Source organism: Melopsittacus undulatus, chromosome Z, assembly GCF_012275295.1.
Source record: "Melopsittacus undulatus isolate bMelUnd1 chromosome Z, bMelUnd1.mat.Z, whole genome shotgun sequence".
In the NCBI taxonomy this organism is placed as follows: Eukaryota; Metazoa; Chordata; class Aves; order Psittaciformes; family Psittaculidae; genus Melopsittacus; species Melopsittacus undulatus.
In genome coordinates, this window is record NC_047557.1 from 1,677,420 (window position 1) to 1,696,952 (window position 19,533).

The following is a 19,533-nucleotide window of genomic DNA, read 5'->3' on the forward strand; positions in this document are numbered from 1 at the left end:
TGGAGACAGGCTGAGAAAGTTGGGGCTGTTCAGCTGGGAGAAGGCTGTGTGGAGACCTCAGAGCAGCCTTCCAGTATCTGAAGGGGGCTACAGGGATGCTGGGGATGGACTCTTCACTAGGGACTGTAGCGATAGGAGAAGAGGTAACGGGTTGAAACTTAAACAGCAGAGGTTTAGACTGGATGTAAGGAAGAAGTTCTTTCCTGTGAGGGTGGTGAGGTACTGGAATGGGTTGCCCAGAGAGGCTGTGAATGCTCCATCCCTGGCAGTGTTCAAGGCCAGGCTGGACAAAGCCTTGGGTGACAGAGGGGTGACCTCATCAATGTTTACAAATATGTAAAGGGTAGGTGTCAAGATGATGGAGCTAGGTTTTTTCCAGTGATAGGACATGGGGCAATGGGTGTAAACTGGACCACAGGAGCTTCCACGTTAACATCAGGAAGAACTTCTTTACTGTGAGAGTGACAGAGCACTGGAACAGGTTGCCCAGGGGGGTTCTGGAGTCTCCTACGTTGGAGATATTCAAGGCCCGCCTGGACAAGTTCCTGTGTGATGTACTATAGGTTACCCTGCTCTTGCAGGGGGGTTGGACTACATGATCTTTCGAGGTCCCTTCTAACCCTTGGGATTCTCTGATTCTGTGACATGGTTTAGTGTGAGATGTTCCTGCCCTGAGAACTGGATGATCTTCAGGTCCTTTCCAACCCTAACTATTCTATGATTTATGCTTCTCTCAAACCCAAACCAGTCTGTGGTTCTCTCAGTTTATTCCAACACAATGCAGAGTAGAAACCTCAGGTTGGATCTCAGTACCCGAAGTAGAAGACCAAGAAAACTCCAACTCAAAACCAACCAACACCCCCCACTCAGAAAAAAAACACAGAAATCCAGGGTTGCATTGCATGGATTGGGGTACACCTTTATTAATAAATTTAAAATCTTTTTTAAACACATTGTCATATTCAGGGCCCATAAGAGCAGATACTTTAGATTAGATCATGGGTTTAAAACAGACACAGACTTGCAGACCACACATTTCTCTTTTTTGACCAACTTGCAGAATTAGCACTTATTGCAGTAAGTTTGTTCTGGGACTCCTAGGTATGTCAAAACAACCTTCTATATCACAAACTGACAAGTTTGGGCACCATTCTTGCAGAGGACGTCAACTTTTTTTCTGAAAAACAGACACTGCTCTGTAAAATTTTGGTCCAAGGGTAAATCTGAGAGAAAAATCTAACTGTCTTTTTTGTCTTCATGAAGTAATGAAATCCCCTTTGAGTAGCTGCAGAGCTTGGGACACAGTTTCTAACTCATCAACAAAAACCAGACCATCATGACCATGTAGAGGATATTAACTTTCAAGTGCTGACCTGAAAATGTGATTAGAACTGCCTGTGACAACAGATGAGCCAATCACGTCTTTGGTTTGCACATATAATTTATCAAAAGGCATTAGCTCCCTCTCAAGTTTTCAAAACAAAAACCAGGTACTTTGAGGACATTTGAGATTCCCTGTCCTGACCCAGACTGTATGAAAACACAGCAGGGAAAACACTGCCTTTCAGAAAAAAATAAATCTCAAAAGTAACATCCACACATGGAAACTTTCTGCATAAAACAAAACTCTCTCTGCGTCTCAAAACACTGCTGCCATCTACATCTGGGGGAAGCAGAGTACGTGAAGCATGTTAGCATATGACATAGCGGGTAATTCCAGAGACACGAATTTCTCTCAGCCTTTGGCAGTGGCGCAGGATGACGATGATCTTATGGAAGCGCTTATCCGTTTTCATAGGGGTGAACAGTTTGATATCCTCCTCCACAATAAAAACACAACCTGGAAAACAAAAAACAGCTTTGCTAGAGAAATAACTGTTGTAGGATACACTTGATATTGCACACATTACTACACAGCTTCTACTTAGCAACTGCATGTGCTGATGAGCAATACAGTCATCAGTAGGGCAGCCTCACACTGTCTCAGGAGCTTTGTCCTACCGTCTAAACTATCACCAGGAAGAATTACCAGGGTTCATTAAGTTAATGGAAAACCTGCACGATCCACAGGCCCCATTCAGTGAGCTCCCTCTGTTTTCAGCTGTAGCTAACATCTCCCAAACCACACAAATGCTCCTGTCAGGGTGTACATACAATCACACAGTGGTCTGTATTGGAAGAAACTTAAGGCTCCTCCAGTTCCAACCCCTGCCACAGGAAGGGACCCCTTCCACTGGAGCAGCTGCTCCAAGCCCCTGTGTCCAACCTGGCCTTGAACACTGCCAGGGATGGGGCAGCCACAGCTTCTCTGGGCACCCTGTGCCAGCGCCTCAGCACCCTCACAGGGAACAGCTTCTGCCTAAGTTAGAGCTTGTCCCAAGCCCCTCTCCAGCTTTTCTGGAGCCCCTTTAGGCACTGGAGCTGCTCTCAGGTCTCCCCTTCAGGAGCCTTCTCTTGTCCAGGCTGCCCCAGCCCAGCTCTCTCAGCCTGGCTCCAGAGCAGAGCTGCTCCAGCCCTCGCAGCAGCTCTGTGGCCTCTTCTGGACTCACTCAAGCAAGCCCACAGCATATTGTCACACTACTATAATACTGGGAGAGTCTCGATGAACAACAAATCCAAAAGAAGCAAGAAAAAGTCTCAGTTTGTCATAAGGTGACTCCTGAGCTCCCAGTGAATGCTTAGGGCAGAATACTCTTGCATTCTGCCCAGGGCAAAAATTAAGAGGCAGGCCCCTACATAAAGAACTCTCCTTCTGCGAGACAGATAGGGTTTGCTCCATGTTTTATGTCTGAACTCGGACACCTGAGAACATTCTAAGGATATTGCCAAGCTCAGCATGTGGAGTACACCCCTCCAGGAATAATTACGTTCTTGTTCTCAAGAAGAATGTCAAATAGGGTATTTTAATATTAGAGATTCATTGTGCCATGTCTCTTTGAAAAACTAACCTGTAAGTACAGCTGGCTTCTAAGTTGAGGGAAAGACATTTTGGTTTGTTGTCTCCCCCTCCACACTTTCAAGAGGAGAAAACCTCTTGAGACTATCAGACAGCCCTGTCTTTTCTATAAACCCTCTGCAGCATGGCTGATTACCCAGATTTCCCAACAAGTTTCTAATAGTTCATGTCCATTCTAACTTAGAAACTGAAAGCACTATTTATACAGCTTGGTTATCAAAGCAGGAGCTTCCGGAACTTGTAGCAATTCCTCACTAAACCTTTGTGCACTCCAAGATTTTGCTACAACACACTGTGAAAGCGATAATTTCTTAAGCAAAAACATATAAAAAGCCACCAAGTTGGTCATGGGAAAACTCTTCACACAAAAACATAACCCTTGTTGCTACACCGTACAACTTTAGCCAGAAAACGGTTTTATGTTGAGTATTTTAAAAGGTTTTTTATACGGAGAATATAAAAAGGACTTTCTACTGATTACCCAGATCTGTACAGTAATAAGACACTTCTATTCCTTATGGCCTAGAATCTAATCTGGAACCAAACTTCATTTCTGTTCCCCTTCCCTTCCACGGAGGTGGAAGCAGAACTTTCCCAGCTCCAGACTGCTGAAGGACTGGAACTTCACAAACTATTAGTTCTTTTTCCACAATTTTTTTTCATCTGAGAATAAGTAACAGCAGATTTTGTAAACATTTTACCTCCAGCAGGTTACACCATTCCACCATTGACCACAGCCTGCATAGACTGTTTGCTGAGAATAAAATGCTCTGAGTTACACCATAACATGAAAAGCACATGCTGTTATTAATGATTCAGTATTTTGTTCAGTATCTTTATACTTGTGCTGCAATATCTGAATGTTACAAATCTGGCACTAACAAAGGGATAAAACAAATACCTTCTTTGTTACTCCTTTCTTCTCTTAAGTATCTGTAGTACGTGTTTCTGTCTGCTGCACTCATAGAACTTGGAGCCTGATTGCGGATCCTGTATTTGCTCATAATTGCTTTGTTCAGGTTTTCAACAACTGCATTGATCTGATCACATGTTATGCGGCATTTCATATACCTGCAAATGAAAAATACAAATCAGTAACCAGAAAATCAAAGTTCTGTGTTTCTTCTTCTCTTTCATCTGCCTTCACTGAACACCTTATTCAGTTTCTTCTTCAGTTTTCCTGCTCTGTGTTAATGAATAAACATAGTCGTTAATTTTGTTCATTTCCTTGACTGCCTAATAATCTTGACAGTAAAAAGCCGTGATAAAACTTAAAGCAGAGAGATGAAACATTAGAAAGCTAAATTAAGTAAAACAAAACCCCAGTGCTTAAGTTGTAAGAAGCATTTCAAGACGGAACAAAGGTTGCTGTTACCTTGTACCACCTGAAATACAAATGCAGAAAAATCAAACAGCATTGCAGAAAACATCGCACAAGCCAAAACTGAAATGCTTCTGCCTAAGAGTGCAATGTTATTTGCACTAGATACTGTGTGTGACCCTAGAGCCACTCCTGTAACTTTTCTGAAGAAATACCAGTTTTGTGTTGTTCTCTCGATTTTATTGTGCAGCGTATTGAGCTATGCAAGACACAGTTCCTCTGAACTTCCAGAGCGGATCACAAAGCTGACACGAAGATAATAAGATCTGCCAGTAACAGCCTAGAGGTGCAGGAAGCACAGAAGATAAAAACAAAGTGATGTGGAAGCATTAGAACACTGGAATATTTGCAAGTTAAGCTCTTTAGTATTTATAATGTAAAGGCATGAATTCAAGCAAAAGGAAACATGCTACAAACTGAAGAGCCATTATCTAAAAACAAAGGCTGAAACTCACATAAACAAGCAGTAAGCTAAATGCAAAATAAAACCCCAGGAACTACTGCAGTAACAGAGAGGGCACCCTTGTAACCTGAATTATCCTGTGATTGCTTTTCAGGTACTACAACAAACCAAACTTGGCTGTTGGGTGTTTGCTTCAGTACCAAATTGCTGATGTGTGGAACTGAGGAAAGTGTTGCAATTAATTTGAAGAACAGAGTTCTTCAGGTTGGTACATCAGGTGGCTAAAAGCTGTAGGAGAGTAAGACTGAAAAGATCAATTAACAGGAAATTTCTTCCCTCATTTTAATCTGAATGGAAAAAACGTATCTGGAAAACATACAAAACATTAAAAGCACAAGTAGCTCATCAATGAGAAATTCAATATACCAAACCACAATGTGGGCAGGCATCCTACAGTTGCCAACTAGAAAGAAGCGTTTGCTGTCAATATGAAGAATAGCCAGTCCCTGCCAGGGACACAGGCCTGCAGGGGGACTGTACAAAATCCTAAATTCAAAGCATTTGCTCTCACTCCAGACTGAAGTGCTGCTAAGTTATTTGCTGCCAGTTTTCAACTGTATTGATACTTTGATTAAACCAAAGTTTGAGGTGCAGACTTTTTTTTTATATAAAAATATTCTACTTTGCACAAATAGCATCTGTTCAAATAAAAACAGCACTTCAGTCATCCCTGACCTTCAGTCACACTTGGCATAAACAACCACAGAAGGGCTTTGCCTGTATACATTAACTGCTATTTATTGCTCTATTTGCCTCCCTTAGCCTATTTATAAAGTCACAGGGGAGGGTGCAGAGTTACAAAGATTAAGGCCAGAGGATAAAATACCTAGATTTAAGCTCCTATGCTCCCACTATCAGAAGACAAAGAGCGTGAGAAGCAGAAACAGAAAAGCAGGATTTGGTTACCTGAGCCTAAGAAACGAGTGCTCAACGACAGGCCCTCAGGAATCCAAGGGGATTGGCAGAGGCCAGCAGATATGAAGGGGTTTACAGACAACTCACTAACTAAAGATCTGACAGTGCGTGCTACAGCACCTGCAATGGCACCAGGGCGCCAGGCTTAGCCAACTGCCTTCTGGTTTCTCCAAAGGCATTCAGGGACAAGAGGGGGAGCTGGGGCACCCAATGAGCATAGGGACACCAGTATCACAGACATTTACACGTAGGTGCCTTCATCTGAAATGAAATGATGCCAAAAGAAACTGCCTTTTTTGTTTTTCTGTGCATAACCAGAAGGGTCACAAAACCCCCTCATGTTTTGATCAGCCATGGCTGGCAAGCACATAAATGCTGGTATATTTGTTTCTGTTTGCACATACAGCAACATGAAAAGACAAAGTTCAGAAGTTACAAATTCACCCCTTTAATTTAGATTTAAAATAACTTTAAAATCTATTTTACTACACTAAAAGCAAAAGTAAATCAGATTCTTCTTTAGTTTTTAAAAGACTGACCCAATTTCTTTTTTTTTAATCCACAGAAGCTCTTTTCAAAACATCTTTCTCCCTAGGTATGAAAGCCAAAGCACAGTGCTATGTTCTTCAAAGAAAAAACATCAGTATATCACATATACGTCACTGGAGATGAACCTCCTCCTAATGGCTAGCCTGCTCCCTCAAAAGTGCTTAGGCAAAAAGAAACCTCTATTTCCCCAAGTTACCATCTTCTGAGACTTGAGAGTTATAATGAATATGCAGATTCTAAAATATTTTAAGGGGTAAGAATTTTACACAGGGAATAAAGCAAGCATCTTCTTTTGCCTTGAATTCAATGTTAACTGAGACATCCACTGTGCAACTTCCTTTCTCTTCCTCCAAAAAGTGCCTTTCTTGACAGATTTGAAGGGTGAGATAATTTGCAAGTTTCTTACTGTGCTGAAGCATTCTGCTTGATCAAGGGACTCTTGTATCCACACTTTAACACAGCATGGACGTGTGCTAAATACCTGCTGCAGAGTTCCAAAATTAGGAAACCACTGCAGACAATCCCCTTTTTTGTGCCCTAATGATGTCAGGAGTAGACTGTTGCTCACATTCAGCACAAAGAGGGTGAAAACCACCTATTCAGTTACAATCTATAGCAGCTGTGGGAGGAAAGGAGAGGAATGAGACTCTTGGCAGATGCAAAATCCAAGATACCCAGCTGGTATAGGATTTAGACACATATGTGATGCATTTGTGCTTTACTAAGTCCCTCAAACAGGCTTAGCATAGGCACAGTCCTGTGCTAGCACAGCCAAGCAGCTCTAGCACTAGAGCTGTGTAAAAATGCAGCAGGTAAAGAGACCCAACATTGGAACCAGTGCTGACCTAGAGAACTGGGATATGAGCCTAACTCTCATTGTTCTAAGACAATATGTGAAGTGTGAGAAAACTTGGGTCGCAAGCTTGCTGGTTAGATTTGAATAAATAGGATGTGAGATGGCAAGCTTAGCACACTCTCCCAGTCTATTACTACACAGCCAGGCAACAGATAAAAATTGGAAGATTAATAGTACTATTTAAATTCATGTAAATCATCCTCCACAGAACAAACACGCTTTTCCCATATGAGTAAAAGTACTTCTACAGCTCCATAAGCACAGCTTAAGATGTGACCTTTTTATAAATCCAGAATAAATAGAGGAGGGCTCTGTCCCTACCCTCCCAACCTGGGATCAGTAGTGGAAAGTCTTCCATTTTTAGGGATGATGAAACAGTCAAGAAGTGACATGGAAGACTGTAGTTGAAAGTGGAAGACACAATATTTGCCTGGAATGTTTGCCTGGAACTACTCCTGCCGTAGCATGGGACTAAAAATTCATGTACTCCAGATTCACCTTTCCAAAGTTTTATCAGAGAGAAGTATCTACAGGATTAAATCCACCATATAACAGAAATGATCACAACAGTAAAAAATAGGAGCAGCTCAACATTCTGACTCAATAATAAAAAAATCTTACAGAAATAAGTGCTACCAGGGAACACACTGAAACCAGACTCTTGGTAACAATGAACCAGTGAGCCCAGAGGAGACCATGGAGATGCTGCGAGGGCTGGAGCAGCTCTGCTCTGGAGCCAGGCTGAGAGAGCTGGGCTGGGGCAGCCTGGGCAAGAGAAGGCTCCTGAAGGGGACACCTGAGAGCAGCTCCAGTGCCTAAAGGGGCTGCAGGAAAGCTGGAGAGGGGCTTGGGACAAGGGCCTGTAGGGACAGGCCAAGGGGAATGGCTTGAACCTGCCAGAACAGGGGAGACTGAGCTGAGCTCTTAGGCAGAAGCTTTTCCCTGTGAGGGTGCTGAGGCCCTGGCACAGGGTGCCCAGAGAAGCTGTGGCTGCCCCATCCCTGGCAGTGCTCAATGCCAGGTTGGACACAGGGGCTTGGAGCAGCTGCTCCAGTGGAAGGGGTCCCTTCCCATGGCAGGGGTTGGAACTGGAGGAGCTTTAAGCTCCCTTCCAACCTAAACAGTCTCTAATTTTAGGATCACAATTTAGTCATCGAGAGAGTTCCCTCATTTTGGCAGAAATATTTGTCCTTGTCCAAAAAATGCCATTTAAGAAGAGTTGTTCCTACAAGACAGACTGCAAAACACCCCTTAATGGAGAAGCACAGGATGGGGCAAGTTGCTGTGGTCTGGCCAGTTTAGCCCCATATGGCCAGTGCGGAAGTGAAGACTCACTGTAGACTATCATGGCCCGAATGAAGTCACCCCACCATTGAGTGCTGCCATACCAGACATGCTAGAACTTCAGTGGGAAATGGAGTCAAAGGCAGCTAAGAGGGATGGCACAACTGATATTGCCAAGGCATTTTTCTCGGTCCCTTTGGCAGTAGAGTGCAGGCCACGGTTCACGTTTACTTGGAGAGGTGTCCAGTACACTTGGGATCAACTGCCCCAGCGGTGAAAAGATGGCTGCTAAAAAGGAGAAAAATGACTACTACAGCTGAACCCAGGAGACAAGGACCTCTAATAATCAGGTCCCGACTGTAGGGAAAAAAACCACAGCTTTCCTTTCCAGAAATCTCGGATCTTTCAGTGGGTGGTCTTTGTTGCTTTTAACAAGTCTGATTTATTTCCTGTCCCAGAACAGCTTGGTAAGTCAAGACCTAAACCAACTGTCAGGTACAATAAAACCAGCATTTATCATTAGTTTTCCTTTTAAGCTTAACCATACCTTTCCTCTTATGACAGGATGGCTCAGTTTTTAATTCCTCTTTGCAGAACACAAGGAGAACCCAGCCATACATTCCGTAGCCAAGATATTTCATAAACTCAAAGTGACTTTAGAGATGAGACGTTTGGCGTTTAAGTGATGATTTCTCATCTTCCCAACATACACATTAGAAAGGAACATAATCACCTCCATTACTTTCATTTCCAGGTTTTACAGTGTTGCATATAAGCTAGCTTGAGCTGACAGCACAACTTTCCACCCTGTGGAACATCTACAACTCTAAAGCAGCTCTGTCAGTCTCAGATCTGCAAGAGCTCACTCACCCAGACCTGCCCTTCCCACCACACTGGCATGACAGCAGTAAGAAAAGCCACTCATACTTACGCAGGAATTTCCCCAAGATCTTCTGGGGTCACAGGCAGAATGCTCAAAGGTGATTTTGCTGCCTTTTTTCGTTTTGTTTCATTCACTTGCTGCTTCACATCACATCTCTGGGATTCCACAGACTCACTGTAAAATGCATGAATAATAAGTGTATAAATAGCAGGTAAGTATAAGGAGAATACCATTACAATATCGATCTGCTCACTCACAGGACTAAGTTCCAACCCATCTGTGTGAATGAAGACAATTCACAATCTTTTCTGAAAGAAAAAGAATTAATAAAGCCTGCCTACTCCATTGTCAGCTGAAGAATGCAGCTGACTTCAGGATAGCTCTTAATGTCTCTGCTAGACAGGCTGCTAGCCAGTGAATTAGAAGCACTCCAAACACAGCACTGAGCACTTTGGAATTCAGCGTACCATTACATTTCACACAGAACATGAGGCCTGGCTTTTCATCACGTGAACCACAGCGCAGAGTTGCAGTCTAACAGGCAGATCTCAAACACTTCACAGCTCTTTGAAACAATTTCAAACCATGGGAAGCCTGACTCACCCCTTAAGATTATATACCATGGGTTAGATAAGTCATTAAGGTTATAAAGCAAAGGAATTCCACACCATGCAGCATGCTGGGGTTGTTTATATAGGAATTTCTGTTCCTTAGGCAAGATCCCAGAAGCTGAGGAACGTCCTGCTTTGAGTGATTATTAGAGAATTATTTTCATAAAATTACTTTTCCTCAAAACCCTCAGCTTTGAGCCTCAAACACCAAATTATTTGCCACTCACCGACCCAGCTGCTCTCCTACTCACGGCTAAGAGAACAGCAAAGAGGATGCATTTAGCCTAAGCCATCTGAATACAAGGACATTACTGGGCTGAGATGTTCAACACAAATAACTTAAAGCAGTACCAAACTGATCTATCACAAATAACTGATCCTCTACTTCAGTCTACCCTTGCCACAAGAAGAGAGCTTTGTTTGACAGGGCCCTGCAGTCACTGACAGGCGCAGTAGTGCCCCATCTGTTGACGTGAGGGCTGAGATTTCATGCGTTGCTCAATGCAACCCCCCCAAAACCCAGTGTCCTTCTTGCTAGGGAAGATGAGTGCAGTCTAGAAGACAGCCAGTGCCACCTGCTGGACTCACAATCTGCCTGGTCTGCACCTCAGGGACGAGGTGAAGGCTCTGCTCCCTGCCACACCACAAGGCAGAGCCCTTCTGAAAACCAGTTACACTAATGCCGATTTAAACAGCTGAAAAAAACGATGAGGCACTGCACAAGATTTATCCTGGCGCCCCTGTGTGAGCACTACTGGCAGGGCACATCAGCAAAGACTTCCCTCAGGGAAGGGTGTGGATTTTGGTGGTGTGGAAGGAGGATATGAAATAGGAGAAACACAAGGACCAAGAGATGCGAGTTCGCATCTTAAAACGTCATTCCTCCTGTACACTCCTGACTTCTGCTCTCTGCCTCACCACAAGAAACATACCTTTCCTCGAGGATTCCCTGCTCATCTATACCATCTGTGACATGCAGGTACTTCTGCTTTGGCTTCCCACCCACTACCTTGACACTACGTAGCTGCAATGAGATAGTACATTTACACAGTTGCCTGCTAACCTGAACCACAAAAGGAAAGAACTGAAGCATGTTTCAGAACCTTGCTTTTGTGTAATGATAAACTGCTCTCTAAATAAACACCTGGAATACAAAGGCCTGAAGACATACTCAACTTGCTTTTCATATCAGTGAGATTCCTCTGCTAAATGAGAACATCAGAACCAAGAACATGAGAGAAAAACAGCTAAACCCATGAAGTGTCCCATTCCTCTGTGCGTACATTCTCATTCTTCCTCAGATTTGAAGGCCTGCATCACCAGGGCTCAAGTGCTTTGCTTTCTCCATCACTTACAAAATGCACTCAATAGACAATCAGTACTTGGCTCCCCATGCATTTTGAGACACATAGGAACAGAAATGGAGAAAGTCAATGGAAGAACGTTTGAGGAAGAGGACTGAAGACCTATTTACAGCAATACAGATGGATCCTGACCAATTATGCTCCATCGAGCATTTGTTTGAGCAGGGAGGTTGGATCTGGGTGAGCTTTAAGGTCCCTTCCAACCCAAATCAGTGTAGGATTTTAGGATAACAACTTAGCTTCAGGCATCAAGAGAACTCCCTCATTTTGGCAGAAATATTTGACCTTGTCCAAAAAATACTATTTAAGAAATGTTACTACTACATGTCAGACTGCACACAAGAACATCTAACAATCAGGTCCCGATCGTAGGGAAAAAAACCCACAGCTTTCCAGAAATCTCGGATCTTTCAGTAGGTGGTCTTTGTTGCTTTTAACAAGTCTGATTTATTTCCTGTCCCAGAACAGCTTGGTAAGTCAAGACCTAAACCAACTGTCAGGTACAATAAAACCAGCATTTATCATTAGTTTTCCTTTTAAGCTTAACCATACCTTTCCTCTTATGACAGGATGGCTCAGTTTTTAATTCCTCTTTGCAGAACACAAGGAGAACCCATCCATACATTCCGTAGCCAAGATATTTCATAAAGTGACTTTAGAGATGAGAGGTTTGGCGTTTAAGTGATGATTTCTCATCTTCCCAACATACACATTAGAAAGGAACATAATCACCTCCATTACTTTCATTTCCACGTTTTACAGTGCTGCATATAAGCTAGCTTGAGCTGACAGCACAACTTTCCACCCTGTGGAACATCTACAACTCTAAAGCAGCTCTGTCAGTCTCAGATCTGCAAGAGCTCACTCACCCAGACCTGCCCTTCCCACCACACTGGCATGACAGCAGTAAGAAAAGCCACTCATACTTACGCAGGAATTTCCCCAAGATCTTCTGGGGTCACAGGCAGAATGCTCACAGGTGATTTTGCTGCCTTTTTTCGTTTTGTTTCATTCACTTGCTGCTTCACATCACATCTCTGGGATTCCACAGACTCACTGTAAAATGCATGAATAATAAGTGTATAAATAGCAGGTAAGTATAAGGAGAATACCATTACAATATCGATCTGCTCACTCACAGGACTAAGTTCCAACCCATCTGTGTGAATGAAGACAATTCACAATCTTTTCTGAAAGAAAAAGAATTAATAAAGCCTGCCTACTCCATTGTCAGCTGAAGAATGCAGCTGACTTCAGGATAGCTCTTAATGTCTCTGCTAGACAGGCTGCTAGCCAGTGAATTAGAAGCACTCCAAACACAGCACTGAGCACTTTGGAATTCAGCGTACCATTACATTTCACACAGAACATGAGGCCTGGCTTTTCATCACGTGAACCACAGCGCAGAGTTGCAGTCTAACAGGCAGATCTCAAACACTTCACAGCTCTTTGAAACAATTTCAAACCATGGGAAGCCTGACTCACCCCTTAAGATTATATACCATGGGTTAGATAAGTCATTAAGGTTATAAAGCAAAGGAATTCCACACCATGCAGCATGCTGGGGTTGTTTATATAGGAATTTCTGTTCCTTAGGCAAGATCCCAGAAGCTGAGGAACGTCCTGCTTTGAGTGATTATTAGAGAATTATTTTCATAAAATTACTTTTCCTCAAAACCCTCAGCTTTGAGCCTCAAACACCAAATTATTTGCCACTCACCGACCCAGCTGCTCTCCTACTCACGGCTAAGAGAACAGCAAAGAGGATGCATTTAGCCTAAGCCATCTGAATACAAGGACATTACTGGGCTGAGATGTTCAACACAAATAACTTAAAGCAGTACCAAACTGATCTATCACAAATAACTGATCCTCTACTTCAGTCTACCCTTGCCACAAGAAGAGAGCTTTGTTTGACAGGGCCCTGCAGTCACTGACAGGCGCAGTAGTGCCCCATCTGTTGACGTGAGGGCTGAGATTTCATGCGTTGCTCAATGCAACCCCCCCAAAACCCAGTGTCCTTCTTGCTAGGGAAGATGAGTGCAGTCTAGAAGACAGCCAGTGCCACCTGCTGGACTCACAATCTGCCTGGTCTGCACCTCAGGGACGAGGTGAAGGCTCTGCTCCCTGCCACACCACAAGGCAGAGCCCTTCTGAAAACCAGTTACACTAATGCCGATTTAAACAGCTGAAAAAAACGATGAGGCACTGCACAAGATTTATCCTGGCGCCCCTGTGTGAGCACTACTGGCAGGGCACATCAGCAAAGACTTCCCTCAGGGAAGGGTGTGGATTTTGGTGGTGTGGAAGGAGGATATGAAATAGGAGAAACACAAGGACCAAGAGATGCGAGTTCGCATCTTAAAACGTCATTCCTCCTGTACACTCCTGACTTCTGCTCTCTGCCTCACCACAAGAAACATACCTTTCCTCGAGGATTCCCTGCTCATCTATACCATCTGTGACATGCAGGTACTTCTGCTTTGGCTTCCCACCCACTACCTTGACACTACGTAGCTGCAATGAGATAGTACATTTACACAGTTGCCTGCTAACCTGAACCACAAAAGGAAAGAACTGAAGCATGTTTCAGAACCTTGCTTTTGTGTAATGATAAACTGCTCTCTAAATAAACACCTGGAATACAAAGGCCTGAAGACATACTCAACTTGCTTTTCATATCAGTGAGATTCCTCTGCTAAATGAGAACATCAGAACCAAGAACATGAGAGAAAAACAGCTAAACCCATGAAGTGTCCCATTCCTCTGTGCGTACATTCTCATTCTTCCTCAGATTTGAAGGCCTGCATCACCAGGGCTCAAGTGCTTTGCTTTCTCCATCACTTACAAAATGCACTCAATAGACAATCAGTACTTGGCTCCCCATGCATTTTGAGACACATAGGAACAGAAATGGAGAAAGTCAATGGAAGAACGTTTGAGGAAGAGGACTGAAGACCTATTTACAGCAATACAGATGGATCCTGACCAATTATGCTCCATCGAGCATTTGTTTGAGCAGGGAGGTTGGATCTGGGTGAGCTTTAAGGTCCCTTCCAACCCAAATCAGTGTAGGATTTTAGGATAACAACTTAGCTTCAGGCATCAAGAGAACTCCCTCATTTTGGCAGAAATATTTGACCTTGTCCAAAAAATACTATTTAAGAAATGTTACTACTACATGTCAGACTGCACACAAGAACATCTAATAATCAGGTCCCGATCGTAGGGAAAAAAACCCACAGCTTTCCAGAAATCTCGGATCTTTCAGTAGGTGGTCTTTGTTGCTTTTAACAAGTCTGATTTATTTCCTGTCCCAGAACAGCTTGGTAAGTCAAGACCTAAACCAACTGTCAGGTACAATAAAACCAGCATTTATCATTAGTTTTCCTTTTAAGCTTAACCATACCTTTCCTCTTATGACAGGATGGCTCAGTTTTTAATTCCTCTTTGCAGAACACAAGGAGAACCCATCCATACATTCCGTAGCCAAGATATTTCATAAAGTGACTTTAGAGATGAGAGGTTTGGCGTTTAAGTGATGATTTCTCATCTTCCCAACATACACATTAGAAAGGAACATAATCACCTCCATTACTTTCATTTCCACGTTTTACAGTGCTGCATATAAGCTAGCTTGAGCTGACAGCACAACTTTCCACCCTGTGGAACATCTACAACTCTAAAGCAGCTCTGTCAGTCTCAGATCTGCAAGAGCTCACTCACCCAGACCTGCCCTTCCCACCACACTGGCATGACAGCAGTAAGAAAAGCCACTCATACTTACGCAGGAATTTCCCCAAGATCTTCTGGGGTCACAGGCAGAATGCTCACAGGTGATTTTGCTGCCTTTTTTCGTTTTGTTTCATTCACTTGCTGCTTCACATCACATCTCTGGGATTCCACAGACTCACTGTAAAATGCATGAATAATAAGTGTATAAATAGCACGTAAGTATAAGGAGAATACCATTACAATATCGATCTGCTCACTCACAGGACTAAGTTCCAACCCATCTGTGTGAATGAAGACAATTCACAATCTTTTCTGAAAGAAAAAGAATTAATAAAGCCTGCCTACTCCATTGTCAGCTGAAGAATGCAGCTGACTTCAGGATAGCTCTTAATGTCTCTGCTAGACAGGCTGCTAGCCAGTGAATTAGAAGCACTCCAAACACAGCACTGAGCACTTTGGAATTCAGCGTACCATTACATTTCACACAGAACATGAGGCCTGGCTTTTCATCACGTGAACCACAGCACAGAGTTGCAGTCTAACAGGCAGATCTCAAACACTTCACAGCTCTTTGAAACAATTTCAAACCATGGGAAGCCTGACTCACCCCTTAAGATTATATACCATGGGTTAGATAAGTCATTAAGGTTATAAAGCAAAGGAATTCCACACCATGCAGCAGGCTGGGGTTGTTTATATAGGAATTTCTGTTCCTTAGGCAAGATCCCAAAAGCTGAGGAACGTCCTGCTTTGAGTGATTATTAGAGAATTATTTTCATAAAATTACTTTTCCTCAAAACCCTCAGCTTAGAGCCTCAAACACCAAATTATTTGCCACTCACCGACCCAGCTGCTCTCCTACTCACGGCTAAGAGAACAGCAAAGAGGATGCATTTAGCCTAAGCCATCTGAATACAAGGACATTACTGGGCTGAGATGCTCAACACAAATAACTCAAAGCAGTACCAAACTGATCTGTCACAAATAACTGATCCTCTACTTCAGTCTACCCTTGCCACAAGAAGAGAGCTTTGTTTGACAGGGCCCTGCAGTCACTGACAGGCGCAGTAGTGCCCCATCTGTTGACGTGAGGGCTGAGATTTCATGCGTTCCTCAATGCAACCCCCCCAAAACCCAGTGTCCTTCTTGCTAGGGAAGATGACTAGTGTTTTACAGGGTTCACGTGAGTGAGTTTTTAGGGTTCTAGCACAAGCTTGAAAGTGAACAGTCAAGAGCAAACTCTGGAATCAATACATGTAACAACCTCAGCTCCCAAATGTTTACAGTTAATATACAGGAAAAGGAATACCATTCTGCGGATGGACAATGCCAGGAACAGCCCAAGCCCTCCATATTTATGTAACACGTACCAGCCGTCCTGCGCACTAAAACCATTAGGAAGTGCTTCCAGTAAGTGCTGTGCTTCATTCTGTTCCTTCTCCACAATGTGGCGGAGCTCCTAAAATTAATGTTAAGACTTTATCAGAAATCTTGAAGTATTAATGTCAAGCACGCAAAATTAGTTTACTATTAGGGTATTGCTAAAGTAATTTTTAACTTGGCAACAGATGTTCTTTGCTCTCCCCTCATCATCTCAATTCTTTACCCCGCACTTTCCAAAACGCAACTAGTAAAGCTCAGAAAAACTATTCTAACAATGTCTGTCCTTGCCCTCAAAGTGGCAGGTGACTGAATGGGCAAGAAAAATCTTTACCAATATACCTTACTAAGTCTCGGCAGGGGAATGGTGAGGGCAATGAACACATAGTACAGGAAACCCATCTACATTCCCCGAGCAACACTTTCAGAAAGACTTAACACATGAAAGCACTGCAAACACTTATCAGAACAACACATAAATACTCTCATTAAATAGTTTTCGTAGCTATAGCAAGGATTCAAAAATAGAACTGCTGTTTATCTCGTGTGTCTGTTAAGATAAAGATGTGCTTTCAATGTATAAAACTTGATAAATACAATATTTAGTTTTTACTGTGCTGGAGAGCTTCTTAATAAACCATTAGTAAACCCAGTACAGGCCCCACCTTCTTCTGTAGGCAGTGAGGATCTGGAAAAGAACTACCACACCCTTATCAAACAACCCTTTGAATCTGCCAGTGTTTTATGAACAGGATTAAAAAAAAAAAGATTACTTTTAGCGATGCTGCCTGTTCAATATTTTCTTGACAATCAGATTCTATTTTCTTCAGGAGACCATGCAAGGATACTATCTGCTTTCTTACTTTAACAACCACATACTTAAGGGATGATTTTTGACCTGCCAAAAAAGAAAGAACATTAAGCCAAACCATCTCCAACACAAAATGAAAATCCCATTTCCCTCCCCTCCACATGCAGCAATTATCTACTAAGTCTATGTGCCCCAAACACCAGTATCTTCCCAGAAGAAGCAGCAATATTTGCTGGTCAAACTGTCAACCATAGAGCCAACAGTTCAAAGCTGCTGTGGGAATAAAAGCTTCTCTCCAGCACAAGGCCAGAAAGCACTAAGCTTTACCCACTACTGCTACAGCTTAAAAGCAAAACCCACTCTTCAGTTCCTTTTACCTTTCCGTGTAAATTGAAAAAACAGTCTCAAAGATGAAATCTTTTCCATTTCAGCATCTAAAGAGTCCAGGTCTGAGAGCAACCTTTGCAAGCAAGAAGATTCAGAACTCTCTGCCATCACTCTGAAGGGAAACAAAGAATGCAGTAATTTCAGAAAGAATTGCAAACACTAGGCATGAAAGCAGCATTTTAAAGAGGACCCTGATCTGCCAAAGCAGCAAAAGGAACCTAAATGAAGCAGTAAATGGAGTAACTACCTTTTATTTTACAACACCAAAAGCACAAAGTGACTGCTGTTAGACCAAACAAAGCAATTTCCTGAACTCTGGAGATAAACACAGTGTACTAACATACAATTCCTCATGAAATTGAATTACATCTTTATTATATTAAAGTGCTCACTACTAAAGGAGTTGGAAACTTACTGCAAAACCAGGAAATAGTGGTTTATATAGAGCAGACTTATAAATCCCTCTCTGGGATACATCATGAGGTGATCAATATTTCAAAAGCCTGTGTTTGTTGCAGGTTTTTTTAATAATTAAACAAACAAACAAAACCCACCAAAAAAAAACAACCACCACCAACAAAAACACAACAACACCAACATGCTCCTGCCTGCCAGAGCAGAGAATGGACGCACAAAACCAGAACGCTTCTGCCTGCAAGAAAGCTTAAAGCTCCTCCATTTCCAACCCCCTGCCACGGGAAGGGACCCCTTCCACTGGAGCAGCTGCTCCAAGCCCCTGTGTCCAACCTGGCCTTGAACACTGCCAGGGATGGGGCAGCCACAGCTTCTCTGGGCACCCTGTGCCAGCGCCTCAGCACCCTCACAGGGAACAGCTTCTGCCTAAGAGCTCAGCTCAGTCTCCCCTGTTCTGTCCGGTTCAAGCCATTCCCCTTGGCCTGTCCCTACAGGCCCTTGTCCCAAGCCCCTCTCCAGCTTTCCTGCAGCCCCTTTAGGCACTGGAGCTCCTTTAAGGTCTCCCCTTCAGGAGCCTTCTCTCCTCCAGGCTGCCCCAGCCCAGCTCTCTGTGCTGCTGCCCCAGAGCTGGATCAGGGCTGCAGGGGGGGTCTCCCCAGAGCACAGCACAGGGGCAGGATCCCCTCCCTGAGCTGCTGCTCACACTCTGGGGGTGCAGCCCAGCACACGGGGGGTTCTGGACTCACTGCACACTCGTCATGTGCAGATCCGTGCCAGCCCCGCTGCCACGGCCCTGCCACACCGGCCGCCCGTCCGCCATGAGACCCGGGACCCTTAGCATTCCCTCAGGAACCGCACAGCCTGGCCTTGAGCACTGCCAGGGATGGGGCAGCCACAGCTTCTCTGGGCACCCTGTGCCAGCGCTGAGCTCACCACCCTCATGGTGGATCCACCACACCGCAAAACAAAGGTTTACTTCCCTTTGCATTTTACAGCGCTACGAACCGGCACACATCACTTATTAGTCACTTAGGAGGGCCCGGCCGATCTCCGCGCCTCAGCAGAAGCGGGAGGGGCTCCCTCCTAACCCGCATTACCCCGGGCCACCCCCAGCTCCCTCACCAAGCCCCCCAGCACGACCCCTTCTGTTCCCCGTTCCTCACCTCCGCGATCCTTGCGGCGGCGGCTCCGAGCAGCACCACAACAAGCAAAGCAACCAGCACAGCAATTCCCGAGCACAGCGGCTGGGCAGGGACTGCTCCGCTTTCAAACCGCGCTCGGGCGGGCGGGTCTAGAGCTGGCGCATGCGCTGCAGGTGGGCACGGCGGGGGGAGAGCAGCAGAGCGGCCCGCAAGCAGCCCCCCCACCTCCCCCCCCAAGCAGCGGCCCCGCAGCGGTGCTGGGGGTGATGAACGTTCAGTCAATGGCGGCCTTCAACAGAAGGCGAGGCCGTCGGTAACAGCAGTGTTCATCAAACAGCGGTTTGCAGCACGGACACACTCGTATGGCTCCCACAAAACACTCTAGTCCCTTTTCTTTGCTCT

At 44.2% G+C, this 19,533-nt stretch overlaps 1 protein-coding gene across 1 annotated transcript; it reads right to left on the reverse strand.

The window, feature by feature from the left end:
* Positions 1-893: 893 nt before the first annotated feature.
* SKA1 (spindle and kinetochore associated complex subunit 1) lies at positions 894-19,257 on the reverse strand. The gene is made up of 9 exons (XM_034072547.1): positions 19,153-19,257; positions 17,566-17,687; positions 17,151-17,275; positions 16,368-16,456; positions 15,050-15,175; positions 12,193-12,318; positions 9,336-9,461; positions 3,858-4,027; positions 894-1,840 (listed from the first exon to the last, which is right to left on the reverse strand). Exons 2-9 carry the CDS (start codon positions 17,681-17,683, stop codon positions 1,692-1,694), a joined length of 1,029 nt encoding a protein of 342 aa, XP_033928438.1. The 5' UTR covers positions 17,684-17,687; positions 19,153-19,257; the 3' UTR covers positions 894-1,691.
* Between the last annotated feature and the right edge of the window lie 276 nt (positions 19,258-19,533).